At 62.5% G+C, this 19510-nt stretch overlaps 4 protein-coding genes across 9 annotated transcripts; 1 reads left to right on the top strand and 3 right to left on the bottom strand.

The window, feature by feature from the left end:
- Positions 1-3805: 3805 nt before the first annotated feature.
- On the top strand, positions 3806-5710 carry CLIC3 (chloride intracellular channel 3). Of its 2 annotated transcripts, none has more exons than XM_055329006.1 (6): positions 3806-3885; positions 4610-4719; positions 4802-4927; positions 5048-5154; positions 5237-5412; positions 5484-5710. In XM_055329006.1, the coding sequence occupies exons 1-6, from the start codon at positions 3850-3852 to the stop codon at positions 5691-5693; spliced, it is 765 nt and encodes a 254-aa protein (XP_055184981.1). In that variant the 5' UTR covers positions 3806-3849; the 3' UTR covers positions 5694-5710. The 2 variants fall into 2 exon arrangements, with proteins under 2 accessions (XP_055184981.1, XP_055184990.1); XM_055329015.1 differs by having other exon boundaries at positions 3819-3895.
- A 650-nt stretch (positions 5711-6360) lies between these two features.
- Positions 6361-7913, bottom strand: PAXX (PAXX non-homologous end joining factor). Of its 3 annotated transcripts, none has more exons than XM_055326790.1 (7): positions 7720-7913; positions 7580-7640; positions 7306-7355; positions 7035-7220; positions 6888-6956; positions 6654-6738; positions 6361-6553 (listed from the first exon to the last, which is right to left on the bottom strand). In XM_055326790.1, the coding sequence occupies exons 1-7, from the start codon at positions 7842-7844 to the stop codon at positions 6551-6553; spliced, it is 579 nt and encodes a 192-aa protein (XP_055182765.1). In that variant the 5' UTR covers positions 7845-7913; the 3' UTR covers positions 6361-6550. The 3 variants fall into 3 exon arrangements, with proteins under 3 accessions (XP_055182765.1, XP_055182761.1, XP_055182769.1); XM_055326786.1 differs by having other exon boundaries at positions 7035-7225; positions 7720-7912; XM_055326794.1 differs by lacking the exon at positions 7306-7355 and having other exon boundaries at positions 7035-7185.
- A 3607-nt stretch (positions 7914-11520) lies between these two features.
- On the bottom strand, positions 11521-15643 carry LCNL1 (lipocalin like 1). Of its 3 annotated transcripts, none has more exons than XM_055327096.1 (6): positions 13926-15643; positions 13429-13502; positions 13226-13336; positions 12885-12986; positions 12620-12645; positions 11521-12364 (listed from the first exon to the last, which is right to left on the bottom strand). In XM_055327096.1, exons 1-5 carry the CDS (start codon positions 13988-13990, stop codon positions 12620-12622), a joined length of 378 nt encoding a protein of 125 aa, XP_055183071.1. In that variant the 5' UTR covers positions 13991-15643; the 3' UTR covers positions 11521-12364. The 3 variants fall into 3 exon arrangements, 2 of the variants coding, with proteins under 2 accessions (XP_055183071.1, XP_055183062.1); XM_055327087.1 differs by having other exon boundaries at positions 11521-12506; XR_008664707.1 differs by having other exon boundaries at positions 11521-12645; positions 12885-13336.
- Positions 15644-15726: 83 nt separating this feature from the next.
- On the bottom strand, positions 15727-18930 carry PTGDS (prostaglandin D2 synthase). The gene is made up of 7 exons (XM_055327071.1): positions 18757-18930; positions 17856-17995; positions 17690-17766; positions 16911-17027; positions 16667-16768; positions 16163-16188; positions 15727-15865 (listed from the first exon to the last, which is right to left on the bottom strand). The coding sequence occupies exons 1-6, from the start codon at positions 18868-18870 to the stop codon at positions 16163-16165; spliced, it is 576 nt and encodes a 191-aa protein (XP_055183046.1). The 5' UTR covers positions 18871-18930; the 3' UTR covers positions 15727-15865.
- Between the last annotated feature and the right edge of the window lie 580 nt (positions 18931-19510).

Here is a 19510-nt window from a genome sequence, read left to right on the forward strand (position 1 = left end):
TCTCTGTGTCACTGAGGCCTTCCCTGCAGGCCTGCACACTGAGCCACCTTCTCCCTGACACCTGGGCCCAGGGCCCACCAAGGGCCCATGGGCAGTGTGTGCTGGGCTGTTTCCATCTCATCCAGGATAGGCAGGGGGCTTGCAGGAGGAGGCGACCTCTAGGCTTAGACCCAAGTCCAGGAGGGAGTGTGTACAAACCTTGGGGCCTTGTGGAGGCTCCCCGGAGCTGAGAGGGGGCTGCTCAGTAGCAATGGGACCTGGAGACAGGCCACAAGGGGGGGTCCCAGAGCCAGTGCCCCTAGAGCTTGGCCATGGTCAGTCTCCCACCAGAGCCCCCCTCAAGGGGACTATGGGACACAGGAGACCGCCCCTGGAGGATGGAGGGTCATGTGAAATCTTGTTTCTCAAAACTCTTATCCCCCTGGGGCGGGGGTTGCAAAATGGAACTTTTTATTCTTTTATTTTTATTTTTAATTTATTTATTCATGAGACACACACACACAGAGAAAGAGAGAGAGAGAGGCAGAGACACAGGCAGAGGGAGAAGCAGGCCCCATGCAGGGAGCCTGATGCGTTACTCCATCCCAGGACACCAGGATCATGCCCTGGGCCTAAGGCAGGCCCTTAACCACTGAGCCACCCAGGGATCCCCTCTTTCTTTTAAAGATTTATTTATTTATTGGGACAGGGGGTGGGTGTGCTGAGCACAGAGCCCAATGTGGGGCTTGATTCCCCTGACCCTGAGATTGTGACGTGAGCAAAACCCAGAGCCGGCGCTTAACAGACTGAGCCATGCAGGTGCCCCAAAATGGTTTTCTAACTATTTCATCCTTTCTGCATTTATTAGCTGGCATTTGTTTTTTCAAATACCTTCAGTTTTAGAACTAGATCACTGTGGATTCATGAGTTTTTAAAAAATCAACATACTGTCATTTGCTGCTGTCATCTGATTTTTTTTTTTTTTTGTCGTGGGCAAATACACGTAATATTTACCATTTTAACCCCTTGAAAGGGTATGATTCTTTTTTTTTTTTAAGATTTTATTTATTTATTCATTAGAGAGACAGAGAGACAGAGACACAAAGCAGAGGGAGAAGTAGGCTCTATGCTGGGAGCCCCACGTAGGACTTGATCCCGGGACTCCAAGATGATGCCCTGGGCCGAAGACGGCGCTAAACCGCTGGGCCACCCGGGCTGCCCAAAAGCGTATGATTCTGTCACCATCTTTTTTACACTCTTAATACTCAGGATTTGGCCAGTGGAAGTCCTCCATGGTGGCTCTGGTGTCCCTTCAGCTTGTCTAGGACATTGTTTTGGAGACTCCCTTTCTGCTAGAATTCCCAAGCCTGCTTTGTACTCCCCACCCAGCATCTGGGCCGGGCCGTCTTCTCAGAGCCCTGGTTCCGGTGGGCACACTGGTATTTGGACTCCCCTCTCGCCTCGGGACAGGCTCATGGCTCCGTGGCTCTCAGTGGCCGGGGCCAGCAAACACCCGTGCACATTCCCGCCACAATCCCGGTGCTGCCCCAGGCCCCTCACCACCCCCCAAGAGTCCGTGTCTCCTTGCAGAGCAGGTCATTAAAACATGGCCGGAAAGGGCCCACAGCCCGGGGTCAGGGAAGGAGTGACGAACAATGCATGATGCTGGGCCCTGCAACTCCTGGGATGGCGGCCGGATCCCCCACCCCCACCCCGAGCCTCCAGGAAGGAAGAGAAGGGCCTGAGAGGAGGACAGCAGGCCCACGGCCCCCCACAGCTGCTCTGTGGACGCAGGGGGTGGCAGCAGGGAAGATTGTGGGGGCCCCCACAGGCCTCAGTCAGTTAAGGTTGGTGTCTGAGTTTCTGGTCCTCTTTAAAGACATCGACGACCAAATCATGGTAGGAAGTTGAGACATGTCTGAGGACACCCTCGTGGCTTTTCTCAGGTTAGGGGCTCAGCCTTGGACAGACGCACACTGATGCGGTGTTGCTAGGGTGGCCATGCATTACTGCCATTCGCACAGCTGAAAGCAACAGAAAATACCCCCATGTGGAGGCCAGAAGTCCAAGATCGAGGCTGGGGAGGGCTGGTCGCCCCTGTGGTGGTGGCCCGGGCTTGGAGCAGCACCACCTGTCCTTGGCCTCCACCCGCACATGGCATCCATGTGTGTCTGCATCCAAACTGCCTGCTTCCGGGGCAGCCCAGGTGGCTCAGGGGTTGAGCGTCTGCCTTTGGCTCAGGGCGTGACCCCGGGGTCCCGGGATTGAGTCCCACATCAGGTTCCCTGCAGGGAGCCTGCTTCTCCCTCTGCCTGTGTCTCTCTCTCTCTCTCTCTCTGGGTCTCTCATGAATAAATAAATAAAATCTTAAACAAACTGCTCGCTTCCAAGGACACAGTCATAGTGGGGCAGGGCCTGCCCTGATAACCCCATGTCAGTAGGATGACTTTTCAGGGCTCTGTCTGAGGCGTGGGCGGCGAGGACTTCGCACGTTAATGGCAGGGGCACAACTCAGCCACATCACCCAACCAGAGACTAGAGACTCACCACCTGTGTCCTGTCCCAGGAAGTCACCGGGTCCCTCCTGCAGATGGGGCCATGCTGCCCAGGGGACAGCACGCATTCATTGATGTGTCCCCAGGCTGAGGGGGGCTTCTCACCCCCTCATTGAGTACAGAGCCACATCTTTACCCGCTGCAGCCCCGAACCAGGTCCTGTCCTAGTTTGTCTCTTGAAATAAGTGCAAAGTGAGACATGCTCCCATTCACTCTGTCAGTGTCGGTGTATTTCCTTTTCTCTGAGCTACCTGGTTGCTGGTCCATCTCCTGATCATACCTACAGATGCGCGGGGCTATTTTTACACACAGAGAAATACCCAGAGGACGGCTGGCAGGCATGCACAGGTGTGGAGGGGGCCCTGGGCCTTCCCTGGGGCTGGGGTGTATGCCCCCGGAGCAGCAGGTGAGCGGGCCAAGCCCCCACCCCATTATGGAGGAGCAGCAGAGGCACTGGTGCCTCAGGGGGAGCCGGAGGGAGGAGGCAAAGGTATAGGCAGGTCCCCAGCTGTGTGGAGGGGCAGCATAAGCTTTGGCAGGCCCCTCCCTTGGGGCACCCTCACCCAGGACTGTGAGCCACCAGACAGGCGGGGCAGGTTAGGGAGTGCCCACAACGTCCCCTAGAGGTTCCTTCCAGCCAACGGTGAGCAGGCTGACCCATGGCCAACGGTGAGCAGGCTGACCATGGGCTGGAGGGTGTAGCTCCTAAACCTTCTCATGGTGCTTCTGGGGAAGGTTAAGGTGGAGGAAGCCTGCCTGGGACCCCCTGGGAGGGTAGGGATGGCAGGGGGTGCGGCTGGCCAAGGAGGGGCACCTGGGCAGGCCAGCAGCACTCCTGGAATGTGGGCTGGTCCAGGGGCGGGGCTGACCCAGCTCAGTGATGGAAGGGGCCTCCCCGCCCAGGAGGTAGACAGATGGGGAAACCAAGGCCAGGGCTAGGGTGTTTGCTTCTCCTCACTCCTCAGCTTTTTGGGCTGGGGACCCCAGTGGACAGTGGGGTGTTCACTGCAGGGAGGGCCGTGGGCTCATGGCAGGACTGATCCTGATCCAGGGCAGCCCTGTGCCCGGGCTGGCTCCTTTCTCTCCCCACCTCTGAACCCCCAAAGCCCCCTGGGGCCCCAGCACCGGCAGCCCCCCAATCACACCCTTGTGCTTGGACATGGGCCCCAGAGCCCCAAGGGCTGGCCTGCCTGCAGGGGGGGATGACTCAGTGGGGCGGGCCCTGGGCTGGGGAGGGCGGAGCACCCCAGCGTTAAAGGGCTCCCCAGGCTCCCACCCCTGCCTCACTGCCTCCCACTGCGCTGCGCTCCTCACCATGGCAGAGACTGCCAAGCTCCAGCTGTTTGTCAAGGTGCCACCGGGTGGGTGGGCAGGCGGCCCCGGGGAGGAGCATGCTCAGTGGGGCTAAGCTTTCTGGGGCAGGCGGTGGGCCCTCGGAGGCTGCGTGTGCACTGGATGCAGGCTGCCTGTGGAGGCTGAGGAAAGGGGCCAGGACTGGGCGAGGGCCCGGGGAGCCGCCCCCAAGGCCATGCGAGGGGAAGCCGGGGTACGAAGCCCCTCAGTGGGGAGGTGCTGATCAGCAGCTGGCAGCCAAGGCTCATGTGGGGGTGGAAGTCAGCGCTGCAGGAGAGGGGGGCTGGGCCGGGTGACCCCCGATGCTTGCATCACTGCTCGGGGCTGTGGATCCCTGTGCACCGGCTGCCAGCCCCTGGCCTCCCCCCATCGTTGGGGTGTGGGGCAGTGAGTGTGCTGCCAGCCAGTGTCCAGTTGGCAGCATGAATCACTCAGAAAACAGCACTCGGCCCACCCTGCCCTCGTGACCAGCCTGGAGGGCCTGGACACCGGGAGGCTGGTCTCTGCCCAGGTGCTGGAGATAAGGGTCCCCAGGGGCCATGTCCCTGGGCCCCCCCACCAGGGACCCAGTCAAGGGCTCTCTCCCATCACTTGTCGAGGGCGTGGCCGACCAAGCTCCAGGCACAGGGCGGGGGTAGGCAGGGTCCTCTCTGGCAAAATTCTTAGGTCTGCTCTCTGCCCTGGCACCCTCTGCCCCGGCCCCCTCCACCCTACCCGCCCAGGCCAGCGAGGATGGTGAGAGCGTGGGACACTGCCCTTCTTGCCAGCGGCTCTTCATGCTCCTGTTGCTCAAGGGTGTGCCCTTCACCCTCACCACGGTAGACACTCGCAGGTGAGCCCCTGCCCCCAGGGGACCATGGCTGGGCCTCTGGCCCTCCTGAGCAGAAGCTTCCCCACCTGCCTCATGCCCACAGGTCCCTGGATGTGCTCAAGGACTTTGCACCCGGCTCGCAGTTGCCTATCCTTCTCTATGATGGCGACGCCAAAACGGACACATTGCAGATCGAAGAGTTTCTGGAGGAGACACTGGGGCCACCTGAGTGCGTGGCGGCAGGGGCGAATATGGGTTCCCTGTAGGAGCCCTAGAGAAATGCTGAGGGTGCTGCGGGGAAGGGGGCGCGACACCAGGGTCTGACCGGAGCTTCCCTGGCTCCCCGCAGATTCCCCAGCCTGGCACCTCGGTACAGGGAGTCCACCACGGCAGGCAACGACGTCTTTCACAGGTTCTCCGCATTCATCAAGAACCCAGTGCCCACTCAGGACAATGGTGAGGAGGGTCTCGAGCCGTAGGGTGGGAGGGGGACATTGGCCTGGCCCTCACAGTGCCCCACCCCACCCCACCCCCGCAGCTCTGTACCAGCTGCTGCTGCGCGCCCTCACCAGACTGGACGGCTACCTGCGCAGGCCCCTTGAACACGAGCTGGCACAGGAGCCACAGCTTCAGGAGTCCCGCCGCCGCTTCCTGGACGGCGACCAGCTCACGCTAGCCGACTGCAGCCTGCTGCCCAAGCTGTACATCATGGATGTGAGTGCCACACGCGGGACAGGGGTGGGGGGTGCTTCCCGCAAGGCCCTGACCGCGCCCCTTGCTCGCAGACGGTATGCACACACTTCCGCCAAGCGCCCATACCCGCCGAGCTGTGCGGCGTCCGCCGCTACCTGGAGAGCGCGCTGCAGGTGAAGGAGTTCAAATACACGTGCCCATGCAGTGCTGAGATCCTGGCGGCCTACCGGATGGCCGTGCACCCCCGCTATCCCCTCCCCACTGCTGACCGCCACCCTGTCTGCTTTTCTACAGCCCCATAAAGGCATGTCTGCCCCAACGAGTGTGTCCTAACCTTCGAGGGGCCAGAGGGCCCTGGATTTGCCACCCCCAAACCGCTGCCAGTCAATGCACAGCTCCACATGACAGCCCAGAATGACAGGGGCAGAGAACCCAGTGGGTGGTTCCGCCTACCTCCCCTACTCACCCTGTCAGTGGTGGTAGGGACTGGATTGGGCTCCCAAACCAGTCAGGCCGGGGTGGGGCAGCAGGATGGCCAAGGAGGGTGGGGAGCAGAGCCCAGCCTGGGCACCTAGGGGCTCCTGGCCAGGGGGTGGGGCCAGCCCACATTCCTCAGCCCTGCCCAGGGAGCAAGCCACCCTCCAAAGCCTGTAGGATCTAGTGTGTATGCAGTGTGGGATGTCCGCGGCTGTGCCTGGTCTGGTGGGGTCTGGGAGAGTGAAGTGTGTGCCTGGAGCTGTTGGCAATAGAGTTCCAGCCTCAAGGAGCCCTGCCCCGCCTTCCAGTCCCCCGGCTGCTGTGCTCACCAGGCAGGGGCAGCGGGGTGAGTCTGGAGACCTGGGGGCCTCCTCTACCCGGAGCGTGGAGGCTGCTGCATCTCCTCATGCCCTGAAGCCCTGGGCTAGAGCACACACCCAGGGGGATCCCTGACCCCTGTCCCCCACCCACCCCCAGAGCGGGGCTCATTCCTCCATCTGAGAAAGCATTTATTTCATAGAGAAGGGGTTTGAGAAGCAGGTGCGCTCCCACCCTGCAGTAGGAGGAGCAGGTGGAGATCGTGGGGTCTCAGAACTGTCCCCACTTGCAAGCAGGTATCTGGCAAGGTCACACTCTGCTGCATCTTCAGGGGCTTTCAAAGTCTACACCAGCGGCTGGTTTCTTACTGGGAGAGAAGAGGAGGTGACACTGTGGTGTTATGGGGCCGGCAACATCCATCCAGGTCTTGACCCTGGGCACAGGAGGGAGGAGCAGGGAGGGAGTACCTCTTGAAGCCAGGGTTGATGAGGGACTCGCCTGGACACCGCCTCCTGACCCCAAGTCCAGGGCCAACTCTCTGAGGATCCGGGTCTGAAGGAAACAGGACGGGAGGGTGTTCCAGAGTCTGGTGCATTCCAGGGTCAAAATCCCAATCCTGGAGTTTGAATCTTGTTCTGGGGTCATTGGGTTGCAGAGGGAAGAGCACAGCCCCAACCATACTTGCAAGTGACAGGCCTTACCTGGTAGGAAGAGCTGGGGCCCCACCTGACGAGGGCTCTTTCTGGGGCTGGCAGCTGTCACCTCCACAGCTGAAGAACAAAGCCAAGAGTGGAGGCATGCACAGGGGGACCCCGGTAAAGATTCAGGGCGCCCCCTCCTCACCCCACCTGCCAGCTGCCTCTTCAAGATGCACACTTGCTCTGCCAGGCTCAGTGTCAGTGCCTGCAGCCTGGAGGCTGCCTCTGGGCCCGGCACCCTGGAGAGGTTGAGATCCACTGCCGAGGGCCCCCCTGGAAGGGTCAGGGATGCTTTGTCCTCCTGCAGGGTGAAAGTCACAGCTTGCTGCTCGCAGGCTGCCCTAGGAAAGGAGGGGTGCTGAGTGCTGTGTCCAGACCCACTTGCTCCACTCCCACCCTTTCCCTCTGCCCAGGGGCTCACCTGAACCGGGGGGTGATATCCTCAGCCGCACTCAAGCCGAAACGGGCTTTCTATAGAGCACAGGAGCTGGTCACCAGCTACCCTAGACCCTGGAACCCAAAGCTGCCTGACCAGTCTTAGAGGACCGCCGCCACAGAGCTGGGGCAAGGGTGTCCAGACCCCCTCCCCGCCCCCGGGGAACCTCAGACCGCCCCCTCCGATCCCACTGCTGGTCCGCACGGCAGGTATGGGGAGCTGGGGGCTTCCAGGCCCGCCCAGGAGCCCCGCTACCCACGAGGGCCGCCAGGCTGTCCGCCGTGAAGCAGGTGCTCCAAAGCTCCGCGGCGTCCGTCACACTGTGGGGGGAGGGGCCGTCAGGGGGAACCGCCCGCTTCTCGGTCTGAGCCCCAAGCACCCTGCGCACCTCGCACTCACTAGACGTTGAAGCCGCCGGGGCCTCCGTCCTCGCGTCCCTCCCCCTCGCAATAGCACACGAAGCGCGGAGGCCCGGGGCCTGGCGGCAGCGTGCAGAGAGCCGACGACAGCGGCGGCCGCACCATGGCACCGCAGCGAGCCGACCGCCACCCGCCCGGCGAGCACCGCTGCGGGCCCAGGGCGCCTGCGCGGAAGCCGGCTCCGGAACAGGAGGCGGGGCCTGCCCCGAGCGGTGCCCACAGGGCCTGCGCGGGGCGGAGCTGACGGCCTCGGCCCGACCCGGCCGGGAGGACCCTGGAGCCCCGCGGCACTGGCGGGGCGCTGCGGACGGAGCAAGGGGCACGGGGCGGGGCTACCTGGGCGGGGCCCGGCCTGGGGGCGGGGCCTGCGCGTCTGGGCGGGGCTACTGGGAGGGCGGAGCCTGATCCCTGGGGCGGGGGCACATGGGCGGGGCTCGGCCTGGAGAGGGGCCTGAGCGCCTGGGGCGGGGCTCCTGGGCGGTGCTCGGTCTGGGGCGGGGTCTGAGAGCCTGGGGCGGGGTCACCCGGCAGGCCTGCCCTAGTGCTATCCCCACCCAGAGTGGAGGCTCCCGCATGCCTGGCACCTAACCCCACTCCGAATCCGGGCTTCCTTCCTTTTCCTCCTGGCCCCCTGCGGTCCTGGCGACTTCCTCCTGCTCTCCCCACCCCCGCCCTGGCTCTCACCCTCCCCGAGATACACAGTTTCCAAAGGCCAAGCCGTCACAGGTCGCAGTGCACAAGCAAAGGAAGCAAGGCGCTCCGTGCAGAAGGCTGCCTGCCCACAGTGTTTGCCTGACTCCCCTTCTGTGCCTCCTGGAGTCCGAGGCATCGGGCACAGCTTCCCTAGCGGACAGGGCTTGTGAGATCTAATGGGAGGGTCACATACTAAACACAGGCAACATGAAAACTGTCAGGTGGTGCCCCAGCCCTGTGAGCTGGGGACCGAGGTGGGGTGGGGTGGGTGTGCGTGCCAGGAGAGGGGAGGATGGGGATCCTGGGCACAGGGAGCGGCCCTGCAAGTAGAGTCCACCATGGGTAAGCATAGTGCTGCTCCTGGCTGGACAGAGGGCATTGGCGGGGAGGGTGGGGTTGCGGAGGGCCGCTCTGGGGGTCTGTAGGCTATGCCGGTGTGTCTCCCATGGACCCCTGGTTGACAACCTCAGGCTCCTGCTTCAGGACCTACAAGTGACCTCTCTGCCTGGTACGCCCACCCCCCAGACTTACGTGGTGCCATCAGATGTTCACTCAAGAGGAGGCCTGTCACCTTACATTAAACTGCAACAGTCTTCCCAATGTCTCATGTCCTCTCTCCTGCTTTATGGACTTGTCTTCCACACTTGTCACTATATAATGTACATTCTGATTTGCTCACTGTGGCAGTGGCCTCCATGAAGGCACCAACCATTCCACCTCCCGTGTCCATACGTTTATGCACCTGCCCTCCCCTCCGACTGAAGGCCTTGAGTAATTTGCTTCCAGAAGTGATGGGCTGTCCCTTCTTTCTCCTTCTTGAATTGCTCACCAGCCCTGTGGACACACCTGGACAGGCAACGGCTAGCGAGGAAGCTGGCGAGGAAGCTGGCAAGCAGAACCCTCCCAGCGGGGCCTTCTGAGGAGCACCTGCCCTGGCCATGGGCATGGCTGCAGCCTCGTGAGAAATCTTGTCCCGAAGGCCCCAGAACACCCAGGACCAGACTCCTGACCCTCAGAAGCTGGGGAGATAATTTAGGTGTAATTTGTTACTCAGCCATAGGTGACTAATACATTTATTTATCCTGTTTATTGCCCATTTCTCCCAGTGGTCCACAGGGCAGGACTTTATGTCTGTTTTACTTGCCATTGCATCTTCAATGCTCAGACACTTCTTGGTGCAGAGATAGTCAACAATACTGGGGGTGAATGAAGACAGAGCGGGGAGCTGCAGGAGGATTCAAGCAGGGGTGGGGCAGGGAGTGGTACAACTGATTTCTGTGTATAAAGCCCAAGTCCAGTGCCATGAGGAGAGGCCACTGAGGGCCGCCGGGGTGGAGGCTGGGGGTGCAGGGAGATTAGCAGAGGGCAGCTGAGTCCCTCAGGGCAGAGCTCTTGGATGCTGGGCCAAGGATCTGAGTGCAGGTAGGCGGGGTGGGGAATCATAGTGGAGTCCTACAGGTGGGGAGTGCAGAAACGCTCTTCCCCTGGAGGACTGGGCTGGGGCAGGTTTGGAGAGGGGCCCCTCTTGCTGTATGATGGAGAATATGGAGGCTGCTATGGATGCAGACTCCTTGGACGACCATGTCAAGAGCATGAGTGTGGAGTCCCCAGCCCCTAGGACAACTTTCAACCTTAAGTCCTCCAGGCCCAGTGCTTGGCGCCTAGAACAATGTTTCCAGAAGAATGAGGCAGGCCCTACGATGACCCGTCAATGTCAGCTTGTGTGGAAAAGGGGTTTTGGCAGGTGTGGGTAAGGACCTTGATGGGAGATTCTCCAATTAACCAGAGAGGGGCCCAAGCAGGGTTCCAAGCCCGGGCTCTGGGCCAGGGTGAGGGGGGTACAGGGGAGTGCGGGCTAGCCTCCGGCCTCAGCAAATGACATGGAGGGGGACCGGCTCCAGAGGTCCGCAGAGGGGTTGTGGAGGCCCAAGGAGGGAGCACACAGGGCAGTACCTGCACAGATTTCAGAGGAGCAGAGGGAGCTAGCGTAGCAGGGAGCCGGGATAGGAACCCCCCAGGGGAGTGGGGCCAGGGTGTTCAGGAGTCACGACTTGTTTAGCAGGGCTGAAGGGAAGAGAGTAAGTGGTAGATCAAAGGAGGGCTGGTCAGGGAGGGACTTTGGCCTTTCCCACTGGTGAGATGGAATGCCTGGGCATGGCTGGGAGCTGAGCAGGGAATGAGCTGATCCCACACTCCGAATTCCCCAGCAGGCATCTGGGGAGAGAACTGGCTGAGGGAGCTGGTGAGGAGAGTGGGGTGCAGGAGGGGATGAGCCCTGGGTGCATCTGCAGGTGCCTGGAGGGGACAGCCCTCCTGGGGTCCAGAGGGGCCCTGTTGGGCTGCCCCACCCCAGAGAGGAGCCTCCCTCTGAGGAAGGGTGTCCAGAAGGCATGGCGGGCCACCTGCACATCCCCACTGCAGAGCCTTCCCAGAGGACGTGGGAGGGCAGGGAGCCCAGAGCCTGGTGAGAGTGGAGACACCGGTGGCACCCTTCACCCTATCTTCTCCTGGTCCATGTGGGAGCCAAAGGGCAACTAATCCTCGCGGAGTTTATTTACCACCCGGAGCTCTGACGGTATCTCTCAGCAGGTGCCTCTCCAGGTGGGCAGACAGCAGCTCACCCAAGTGTTGGCAGGAAAGGTTGGTGGGTGAGCTCACAGGTCACATGTGAGAGGGGGCCTTCCCACACACTTGTCCTCACCCCCAGAGCTTCAGTTCCAGGCTGCTGTCAGGCTGGGGGCAGTGGAGAGACCGGGGCAGCTCCTTGCCCTGGATGGGTCTACAGACGGGCCAGAGACTGGGTACCCAGGAGTCGGGTGCAGGGGTGGAAGGGCTGTTTGGGACTCCAGGTGTCAGGGGCTCTTTCCCTCTGTGACCTCCCAGCTCAGAAGGAGCCCAGTCAAGACAGGAAACCTGGCAGGATGGGACTGTGGGTTTTTTTTTTTTAAGAATCTTGAGCCACCTTTATTTTTTTAAAGATTGTATTTATTTGAAAGACAGAAAGAGAGAGAGAGAGCACAAGCGGGAGGAGGGGCAGAGGCAGCGGGAGAAGCAAACTCCTCACTGAGCAGGGAGCCCAACTCGGGGACTCAATCCCAGGACCCTGGGATCATGACCTGGACTGAAGGCAGACACTTCATCACCTGAGTCCCCCAGGGGCCCCAGGGCTGTGTTTTTAATTAAAAACATCTAACCAACTGAAAAAGCAGAATGTGTAACGAGCCATAGCTCCGATAAAACAATTATCTTACATGTTTCCATCCAGCATTATTTTTTTCTGAACTATTCACATTACAGAGGTCATGCCATTTTACCCTCAAATTCTGCAGGACGAAGGGTCTTCAGAGAAGAGTGACATTACCCAACATAGACTCAATGTTGGGACAGCATTTTGCACACACTCCTTTTCTCTGGCTCCAGGTGAGGAGTGAACTGCAGGCGCTTTGGGGCCAGAGGTCAGGGGAGAAGAAGGGGGACAGAAGTAGCCAGATACCTGCCCCGTGCTGTGATTTGGGAGGACCCCAGAGGCCCAGGAGGTCCAATGTGGGCAGCCGGCTAGGCCTGGGCTGCCGCACATGGGTGACATCCCCCTGGCGGGTGCCCTGGTATGCGGGGCGGGGCGGGGGAAGTGGGGCAAGGAAGCTTCTGTGATTGCCCCCGTCTGTCTGGAAAGCTGCCTCTGTCAGAGCAGAGCCTGCCCCCCCCCCAGCCCCCACCCCCTATTGAAGCGTCTGCCCTGGTGCACACAGCCAGGGGTCCCACTCTGGGCCTGGAGCCATCAACCACCGTGGAGGGTGAAGAAATACACAGCTGTGGCTTTAGATTATTTATTGTGCAGGGGCAGGGGTGGCAGAGAGAAGTGGTGGCTCTTTGAGGAAGGCCCAGCAGGCAGAGCAGACTGCCACCGCTGGCTCTCCCGGGCCGGATCCTTCCTTGTGGACAAGAGGGCAGGTAGAGGGGGGTGAGTGCCGTGTTCCTGCCCCTCTTGCCCTTGTGGGGCCAGCCCCAGGGCCACACCTTGCTCTTCCTCCCTGCTTCCTGTGTCCTGGCTCCATTCGGGGGTACCACTGTCACCTGCTCCCAGGATCAGAACCCCACTGTGCAGCCTTCTGGCCAAGAGGGGCCCCTGGGGGTCAGCGGGGCACTAGGCCCTGTATGGTCTGGGGAGCAGGACTCCAAGTACTTACCTAGGAGAAGGCACCAGCACACTGGTCTGTGGGAGAGAGTGGGGCCTGAGGAGCCATCCTGGGCCCCCTTCCCCAGGGGGGCGTCTCCTAGCCCCCCTGAATAAGCAAGCATCCCTGTCTGCCATCCCCTCCTGGGGGGCCACTGGCCAGGGCACAGTCCTGCCCTCTGACCCAGATAGGCCAGGCTGCCCCTGGCACTCCTGTCCCGAATCCCAGCCATGTGGGGTCTCCTGTGGCCCTGAGCCAGCATGGGGGCGGCACTCACCTGACTGGGGCAGCAAGGTGCCCTGGCTGGGGTTCAAGCCGACTTGGGGTGCCAGCTGCTGCATCTTCTGGGCACCTTCTGGTATCAGCTCTGGGGTGCGGGCTGAGGGCAGGGAGCATTGGTGAGCAGGGCGGCAGGGTTTGGAGGAGGATGACGGGGTGGGAGGGGTCCAGCGCCCTCTACCACAGACACAGGGGAGAGGGGGCCCAAGGACACACTGCAGGATGGTGGTTTCACCCGCCACTTAGACTCAGAACTTGCTGGAATGTGCACAGCAGCCTTGGGGCAGGGCCCTCGGAGGAGAGGCTGTGCCTGGTGACCAGCAGGGGGCAGGGGTGCACCTAAGAGCTGCAGCCAGACGTTCCTCGTGCCCTTGGCCTCAGTCTCCAAGTAGAGTACAGCGAACCGTCTGTAGTCGGTGGCCACCACGCGGATGTCAGCCTGCTGCATGGCTGGAAGGCAGGAGCCGGTGAGCCTGTGGCCCAGGCTGGCCCCCCACCTGCTCAGGAGCCCTCCCTGCCCCCCCCGGCCCCCTCCGCCGCACCCCTGTTTGTGAACTGTCCATCCACAGCACCCTTGGTCAATGTTGTGTCCATCTTCTGGCACCTTCCGTCGGGCCTGGAGAGGAGGGGCCACAACAACCTGAGCCTCCCAAAGACGCTGCCTGAGTACGTCGCATAGGGCCACCACTTAGGCACCACTGACCACACAGGGCGGGCTGATGCTCGGGCTGCCCCCGAGGCCCTGTGCCCTCCTCACGGTGGTGCTTAGAGGTGTGCTAACCCTCTCAGGGTGGGGAGAGGGGGCAGGGGCTAACTATTGGCTCAAGGACACAGCAGGAGATGTGGGGTGTCCCCTGCAGACTCCCACACACAGACACAGGAAAACAATGCCTCCGTGGCCAGAACCCTGACTCCACGAGGGCCTGGGTCTGACACCCCCGTGCACCAGGGACGCCTGGGGCTCTTGGTGGCTCACCTCTGGCGTCACACTGGCCAGGCATAAGGCCTGATCTGAGGTGGGGCTCGGGGGGTCACTTACGTAGGGTTCGCAAACTTGAGGGTCAGGTCACCGCTGGCTGAGGCAGTCACCGAGACCACGGACATCTTCAGCTCGTCCTTGGAGCTCAGGAAGCCCTGGTCATCTGAGGCCACCCCGACCACATACCAGGTGCCCTGGAACTACAGGGAGGGGGCAGGGGGAGGCGGGGCACAGGCCTTGTGTCCACATCTACCCTGACTCCCTGACTCAGTGTGGTGGTAGGTGGCTGTGACTTGTCTGGATCTGAGGCCTGGGAGAGTGGTGGCAGTGTGAGCCACGCCACAGACCAGGCAGAGGGGCCTGCTGTCCTTCCTAGCCCAGCCTACCCGCAGCTGATGGGGTGGATAGGTGGGGCCCTCCCCCTCCCCTCTGTCCCCCGATTTGAGCTGAGCTTGGACTGGAGCATGTGGGCATCTCTCGCCCTCTGGCCTCTCTGGGGATAACGCAGGCCCCAGGGGCCTGGATAGAGTAGCAAATCAAGGTGGTCATCCAGGAGGAAGAGGGGATGTGTCCGGCCTGAGGGTGCCTGAGCCCACCTGAGTGGCATCAAAGTCGGCCTGGATGGGGACTTGGGCCTGGCTTAGCGACACCCTGAGTAGGGTGAAGACCCAGCCGGTCAGCAGCACCTGCAGCATCGTGGAGGGTGCTTCTTAGCTGGAGAGCTGGGGTTGCCTCTCCTGCACAGCTTTTATGACCCCTGAATGCCCCGGGGCGGCTGGCTGCCAGCCCAGGACCGAGTCCACTGTGATTAGGTTTGGGTAGGGTTGTGCCCCACGGTGCACTGGCCCAGCTCCTCTGCCAAGCCCGCCCATCCCCGGGGTGTTTCCTCCTGGGCAGACAGCGAGATACCTCAGATCCCTCTACCAGGGGCAGAACTTCTGGCAGGCTTTCTGGGATGTCTGCCCCGGCTCTCTTCTCCAGGAAGGCTGCCAAGCAGCTCCCCCTGACCTCTGAGCCTCACAACCCTGGGCGCCTCTATAGGGCCCAGCTTAAGCTTGGCTGGGTTTGGCCTGGTGGGCAGGATGCAGTCGATGCTGCACTCTGGGAGCCAGGAGGGCTTTGGGTAGGGCCTGGAATCTGGTGCCTTGGCAGGAGACGGGGAGCAGGGCTGCTGGGGGGGACCGTGCTCCGGGGCACAGGGTTGGCTTTGGTGCCAGGGGTCTGGGGAACGGCCGGGAGAGAGAATGTGGAGGCCAGAGGCACTCCACAGCCGCAGGAGACGTGAGGGTGACCCGTCCTCTGCCTACTCGGTCCATTCCAGTGACGGGGCAGCACATGGACAATGTAGCCTTCCTCTTTGTCCCTGGGACCCTTGACCCTCTTTGTCCTCCATGGCCCTGACCTCCACCCCGCCTGAGTATACAAATCCCACACCTTTCAAAAACCCAATGGGTGCAAAGCTCCCCTGGGCCTCATGTCTCTCTGGACCCGGAGTGAGAGGGCAGGTCACTGGCGCCCACCTAGAGATGAGGAAACGCCTGGGCCCCAGCCCAGGACCAGCTGACTAGAGGGGGTGTGGCAAGGTCGGAGCCCAGTGCATTGGGTGAGGGCTGTGATGGCACTTCCGCTCCGCCCACTGTCTGACTTCAGACCCGCCCCACTGGAAGCACACGTCAGCGGGCCCTTGCCCACCCCTCAGGCACATCATGAAGAGCCTCAGAAATTTTCCAGCGAGGAAGGGGAAACTGAGGCCCAAAGTGAGTGGGGGTGTGGTCAGGTCCCCAGGGAGCAATCCAGAGCCAGGGCCCAGGCAGTGAGGAGCGCAGGACAGACAGGCCAGAGCGGGACAGTTGATTTGCTTCTGGAGTTTATTCTCAGAGCCAGGAGAAAGCCTGAGGGGGCAAGGGTGGGGGCAGGGAGGCACCAGGGCCAGGGTCCTGGGGGTCTCAGAGGAAAGACCAGAGCAATGCAGGACGGCCAGGTCCTGGGGCGGCGGTCACCTGGCAGAGAGTGCGGGACCAGTGAGTGGGGTAGGCCACACTGCCCTCCCGGCCCCAGGGTCCCCAGATTCCTCACAGCTCCAGGCCATGGGGAGTGAACCCCTCCAAAATCCTCCCTTCCCACCAACCCCACCCGCCTCCAGCTCCTCTTGCTCCCAGGAATCTCATAAACCCCGGTGGAGCCCTGACCCTGGGAAGCCCCATGTGCCTGGGCCCACCCTTGCATCGTGGGGTGGGGGTGGGCAGGTGCGGGTGGGGACTGCTGGCTGAAGTGAGCCCACAGCCCACCACACTCACCTACTTGTTCTCCTCCATGCATTTATCTGCCAAGAAAGAGTCCCATGGGCCCTAGTCAGCGCCCCAGGCCTGGCCTCCTTCCTACCTAGGCTACCTGCCCCCTCCCTGCAGCCCCAGAAAGAGGGTCTAATTGAGTCCCCCCAACACTGCTGATCCATCACACTTCATCACTCTCTCCCCTCCTCTGCACAAAGAGGGGGTTCTGTCCCCATCTGAGCCCCAAGCAGGCCTTAGGGAAGGCCCGTGCACCCCACCCCAGACTGCCTGGTGAAACTGGGGAGGCAGGTGGGGGTGTTCCTTCTTGTACTCCACCCAGGGGTTGCAGGCCAAGGTTATGGGGTGAGGACAGACTGCCCCGCTCCGGAGGCCACAGTGTGCCAGTCAGTGGGCAGTGGGCGGTCTGGCCGGATGAACTGCACCCCTCGGCTCCCCCCAAATCAGGAGACTGTCTGCCTCAAATCTGACCTTAATCCCTCCCCATCAGATTAGCAGCACCCCCCTCACCAGTCTGTGGCAGGAAGACAATGGCATCCTCTGTGAAGCCCTGGGTCTTGGCAAAGGTGCTGAATTTCTCCTTTATCTCGGCCTTTGGGGTCTGGGTGCGGCCTGGTGCAGGAAGGAGAAGCCACTGGCCTCAGCTGGGGGAGTTCTCCACTGCCCCCGCCTCCGCAGCTTGGGGCGCCCCCCCCCATCCCAGACAGCCATCCATGAGGCCAGACTGTGAGGCCCTGGCGTGGGGGGTGCGTACTGTAGAGAGTGGCCATGTGGAAGTCCTGGCCGAGGCCTTTGCTGCCTGCGGTGTAGAGAAGCGCGTACTCCTCGTAGTTGGTGGCTACCACCCACACGTCGTGGGTACTGCCCCAGTCTGGGAATGCAGGACAGAATCCTGGTTGGGGACCCTGCCCCCAAACCTCCGGCCCACCTCTGCATGGGAGGAGGTGTTCTCTCCCTGGGCAGGCTGTGGGAAGGAGCCAGGGAGGCCCCCCCACACTGGGGTAGCCCCCAGCTTCCTGCCCCCACAGCCCCTGCACTCTGCAGGGTCCAGTGTCCTCAAACCAGAAGTCTTGGTCCTGGGAGGGTAGCAGACACACAGGATCTAGGGGCTTCTAGGAAACTAGGGGCTCCTGGTGCAGCCACAAACCCCTTAGCCAGAACTGGGAAGAGGAAAGATTCCCTAGTGGGAAGCCATTCCCAAGGAAGGGGGTAAATGGTGGAGTGGGGTGGGAAGAGGCCCCTGGCCCGGCCCCGGGGTGGAAAACTGGGCAGAGAAGTGAGGGGCTGGGGGCTGCCCCTGTGCACTGAGCCTGGGGACATACCACCATGGGGGGGGGCAGGGAGAGACCTGGAGGTCGCTGCAAAGAGGATCCAGCGCCCCAAGGGAGGGTTCGTGGTCCCCCAGCCCTGAGCCTGGGGCAGCTCCAGGCACACCCGGGACTAGCTGGCCTTGGTGGAGTGGCCGCCAGCCTGCCCCACCTACTGCTGGGCCCAGGGCTGGACCCAGGGGTCCCTGGAGGTGACCCCACTCACGGGGACTTGTGTAGCTGTAGCAGCCCGGGGTTCCCGCCGGCCGGAGGAGCAGGGTTCGAGTCTCACACTGGTCTTTCCTGTGGGCGGGTCACCAAAGGGGCCGGGGTCAGGGGCCGGGCCGGGCGCGGGGAGCTCGGGGCCCCAGAAGCCCGGCCCACAGTCCCACCTGAGGAAGGTGGAGGTGAGGTTGAGGCCTCCGTCTGCGGTCGGGGCCACCACTGACATACACATGGACAGCACGTTCTTCTTCTCCCGGAACCAGCTCGAGTTGGAGGCGAGGCCCGAGGTGAACCAGCGCCCCAGGAACTGCGGCCAACGGACCCCGCCCGGGTCGGCCAGGGTAGGGGGCGTTCCTGCTCCCGCCCCCCACCCGCCCCCTCCCGGCCCCGAGCCAGGCTCTTCTCCCGCCCGGCGCCTCTTGCAGCGCCCCCGCCCTGCTCCTCCTGCCCCCAGCAGGGCCCCGCCCCCGCCCCGCGCCCTGGAGGACCGTCACGCCCCACGCTCACCCCCACCGCCCACCCCTGCGCGCCGGCCCCGCTGGTTCGGTGGCGGGAACCGGCGGCAGAGGGCGCCCGGACCGTCCCTACAGGGGTGGAGGGTGCTTGGCCCCCCCACCCCCCGGCGGTGGGGGGCGCCTGAAAAGCTCGGGATGGGGCGCGGCCCTGCGCGGACGGATCCTGGGGGCCTCCCGGTCGCCCATCCCCATCGCGCACTCGCGCACTGGGTGTCCTGGGACTCAGGTGTGGAATGTGTCCCTGATTATCTCTGGGCGTCGTGGGCTTGGAGGACAACCATGTTTGGGTGACGGAGGCGGGGGTGTGGCCCGCGTGTCCGCACGTGCCTTGTGCACGCCCACGGACACAGGTGCTGCCCTGCCTTGGTCGGGGTTCAGTGGCCCTGCTCTGGGTGGGGGGCATTGCTGAGGGACCAGGGAGGGTGAAGTTCTCCCGTGCCTCCTCCCCCAGCTCAGCTCTCCTCTTCCCAGGTCGGTTGGCCACAGAAAGCAACCCCTCCCCCGACAGGGCACTGTGCCTGGGGCGGGGACTGGGCCCGGGGGGGCCCCTCACCTTATCCTGTTGGAAGTTGGGCTGCAGGGACACCTGGGCCTGGGCCGACGTCTGCAGGGCTCCAAGCACCCCCAGCAGGACCAGCCCCAGCCACAGCGTGCAGAGAGCACCCATTGTCCGGGAGCTGAGTGTGTGACCAGGGCGCGAGGCCAGCAGTGCAGGCAGAGTGAGGGAGGCCAGCAGGAGGAGCAGAGGCTGCTGGAGAGACCCCTATTTATGGGCCTGACTTGGCCTCCACCCAAGGCCCAAGGACAGCCCACTGGAGGCTCGTGATGCTGGGGGAGGACAGCGCGGTGGAGCCCAGCTGCAGCCTCGCCCCCCACAGGGCTGCTTATGTAAGAGGTTCTGACGGGCATCCGCCTGGGCCCTGCCACCTGGGCCGAGAGAGGGCAGGGGTCAGGCCCAGGCTCCTGCAGCTGGTCCTCTCTCCAGTCCCAAAGGCTCATCCCAGCAGCCCTGGGGAGTGGGGGGAGTGTATGCCTCCATGCTGCCTGGCCTGGGACCTCTGGTCACTTCTTACCGGGGGTTGGGACCATACACACAAGCCCTACCATCATTCTCTCCCTGAGCTGTGACCCTGGGAGAGGACACAGGCCCTATTTGCACTGTGTGAGTTTGGTCCTGAAAGGCCTGGATGGTGACGGCAGAGTCAGGCCCAGGTAACTAAGGTAACTAGATCTGCCCCGGGAGTGGGGCCCAAGCCAGGCATGTGGGGCACAGCTTCCCCCACAATCAACTGCAGGGGCTCTGGAGC

Source organism: Nyctereutes procyonoides, unplaced genomic scaffold, assembly GCF_905146905.1.
Source record: "Nyctereutes procyonoides isolate TBG_1078 unplaced genomic scaffold, NYPRO_anot_genome, whole genome shotgun sequence".
In the NCBI taxonomy this organism is placed as follows: domain Eukaryota; kingdom Metazoa; phylum Chordata; class Mammalia; order Carnivora; family Canidae; genus Nyctereutes; species Nyctereutes procyonoides.

Bases quoted from the DNA above. Each gene is read 5' to 3' on its own strand.
- CLIC3 (XM_055329006.1), top strand. From the start codon at position 3,850: ATGGCAGAGACTGCCAAGCTCCAGCTGTTTGTCAAG. The intron at 4,720-4,801 runs GTGAGCCCCTGC...TCATGCCCACAG, and splicing joins ACCACGGTAGACACTCGCAG to GTCCCTGGATGTGCTCAAGG. The intron at 5,413-5,483 runs GTGAGTGCCACA...CCTTGCTCGCAG, and splicing joins CCAAGCTGTACATCATGGAT to ACGGTATGCACACACTTCCG.
- PAXX (XM_055326786.1), bottom strand. From the start codon at position 7,844: ATGGTGCGGCCGCCGCTGTCGTCGGCTCTCTGCACGCTGCCGCCAGGC. The intron at 7,356-7,579 runs GTGGGTAGCGGG...TGTGCTCTATAG, and splicing joins CGGACAGCCTGGCGGCCCTC to AAAGCCCGTTTCGGCTTGAG. The intron at 7,226-7,305 runs GTGAGCCCCTGG...CTCCTTTCCTAG, and splicing joins GATATCACCCCCCGGTTCAG to GGCAGCCTGCGAGCAGCAAG.
- LCNL1 (XM_055327096.1), bottom strand. From the start codon at position 13,990: ATGTCCGTGGTCTCGGTGACTGCCTCAGCCAGCGGTGACCTGACCCTC. The intron at 13,503-13,925 runs GTAAGTGACCCC...CCTCCTCTCCAG, and splicing joins CTCAAGTTTGCGAACCCTAC to GCCCGACGGAAGGTGCCAGA. The intron at 12,987-13,225 runs GTGCACCCCTGC...CCCTGCCCTCAG, and splicing joins CGTCTGGCTGCAGCTCTTAG to CCCGCACCCCAGAGCTGATA.
- PTGDS (XM_055327071.1), bottom strand. From the start codon at position 18,870: ATGGGTGCTCTCTGCACGCTGTGGCTGGGGCTGGTCCTGCTGGGGGTG. The intron at 17,996-18,756 runs GTGAGGGGCCCC...CGTTGGCCGCAG, and splicing joins CCAACTTCCAACAGGATAAG to TTCCTGGGGCGCTGGTTCAC. The intron at 17,028-17,689 runs GTGAGTGGGGTC...CTGCATTCCCAG, and splicing joins CTACAGCTACACAAGTCCCC to ACTGGGGCAGTACCCACGAC.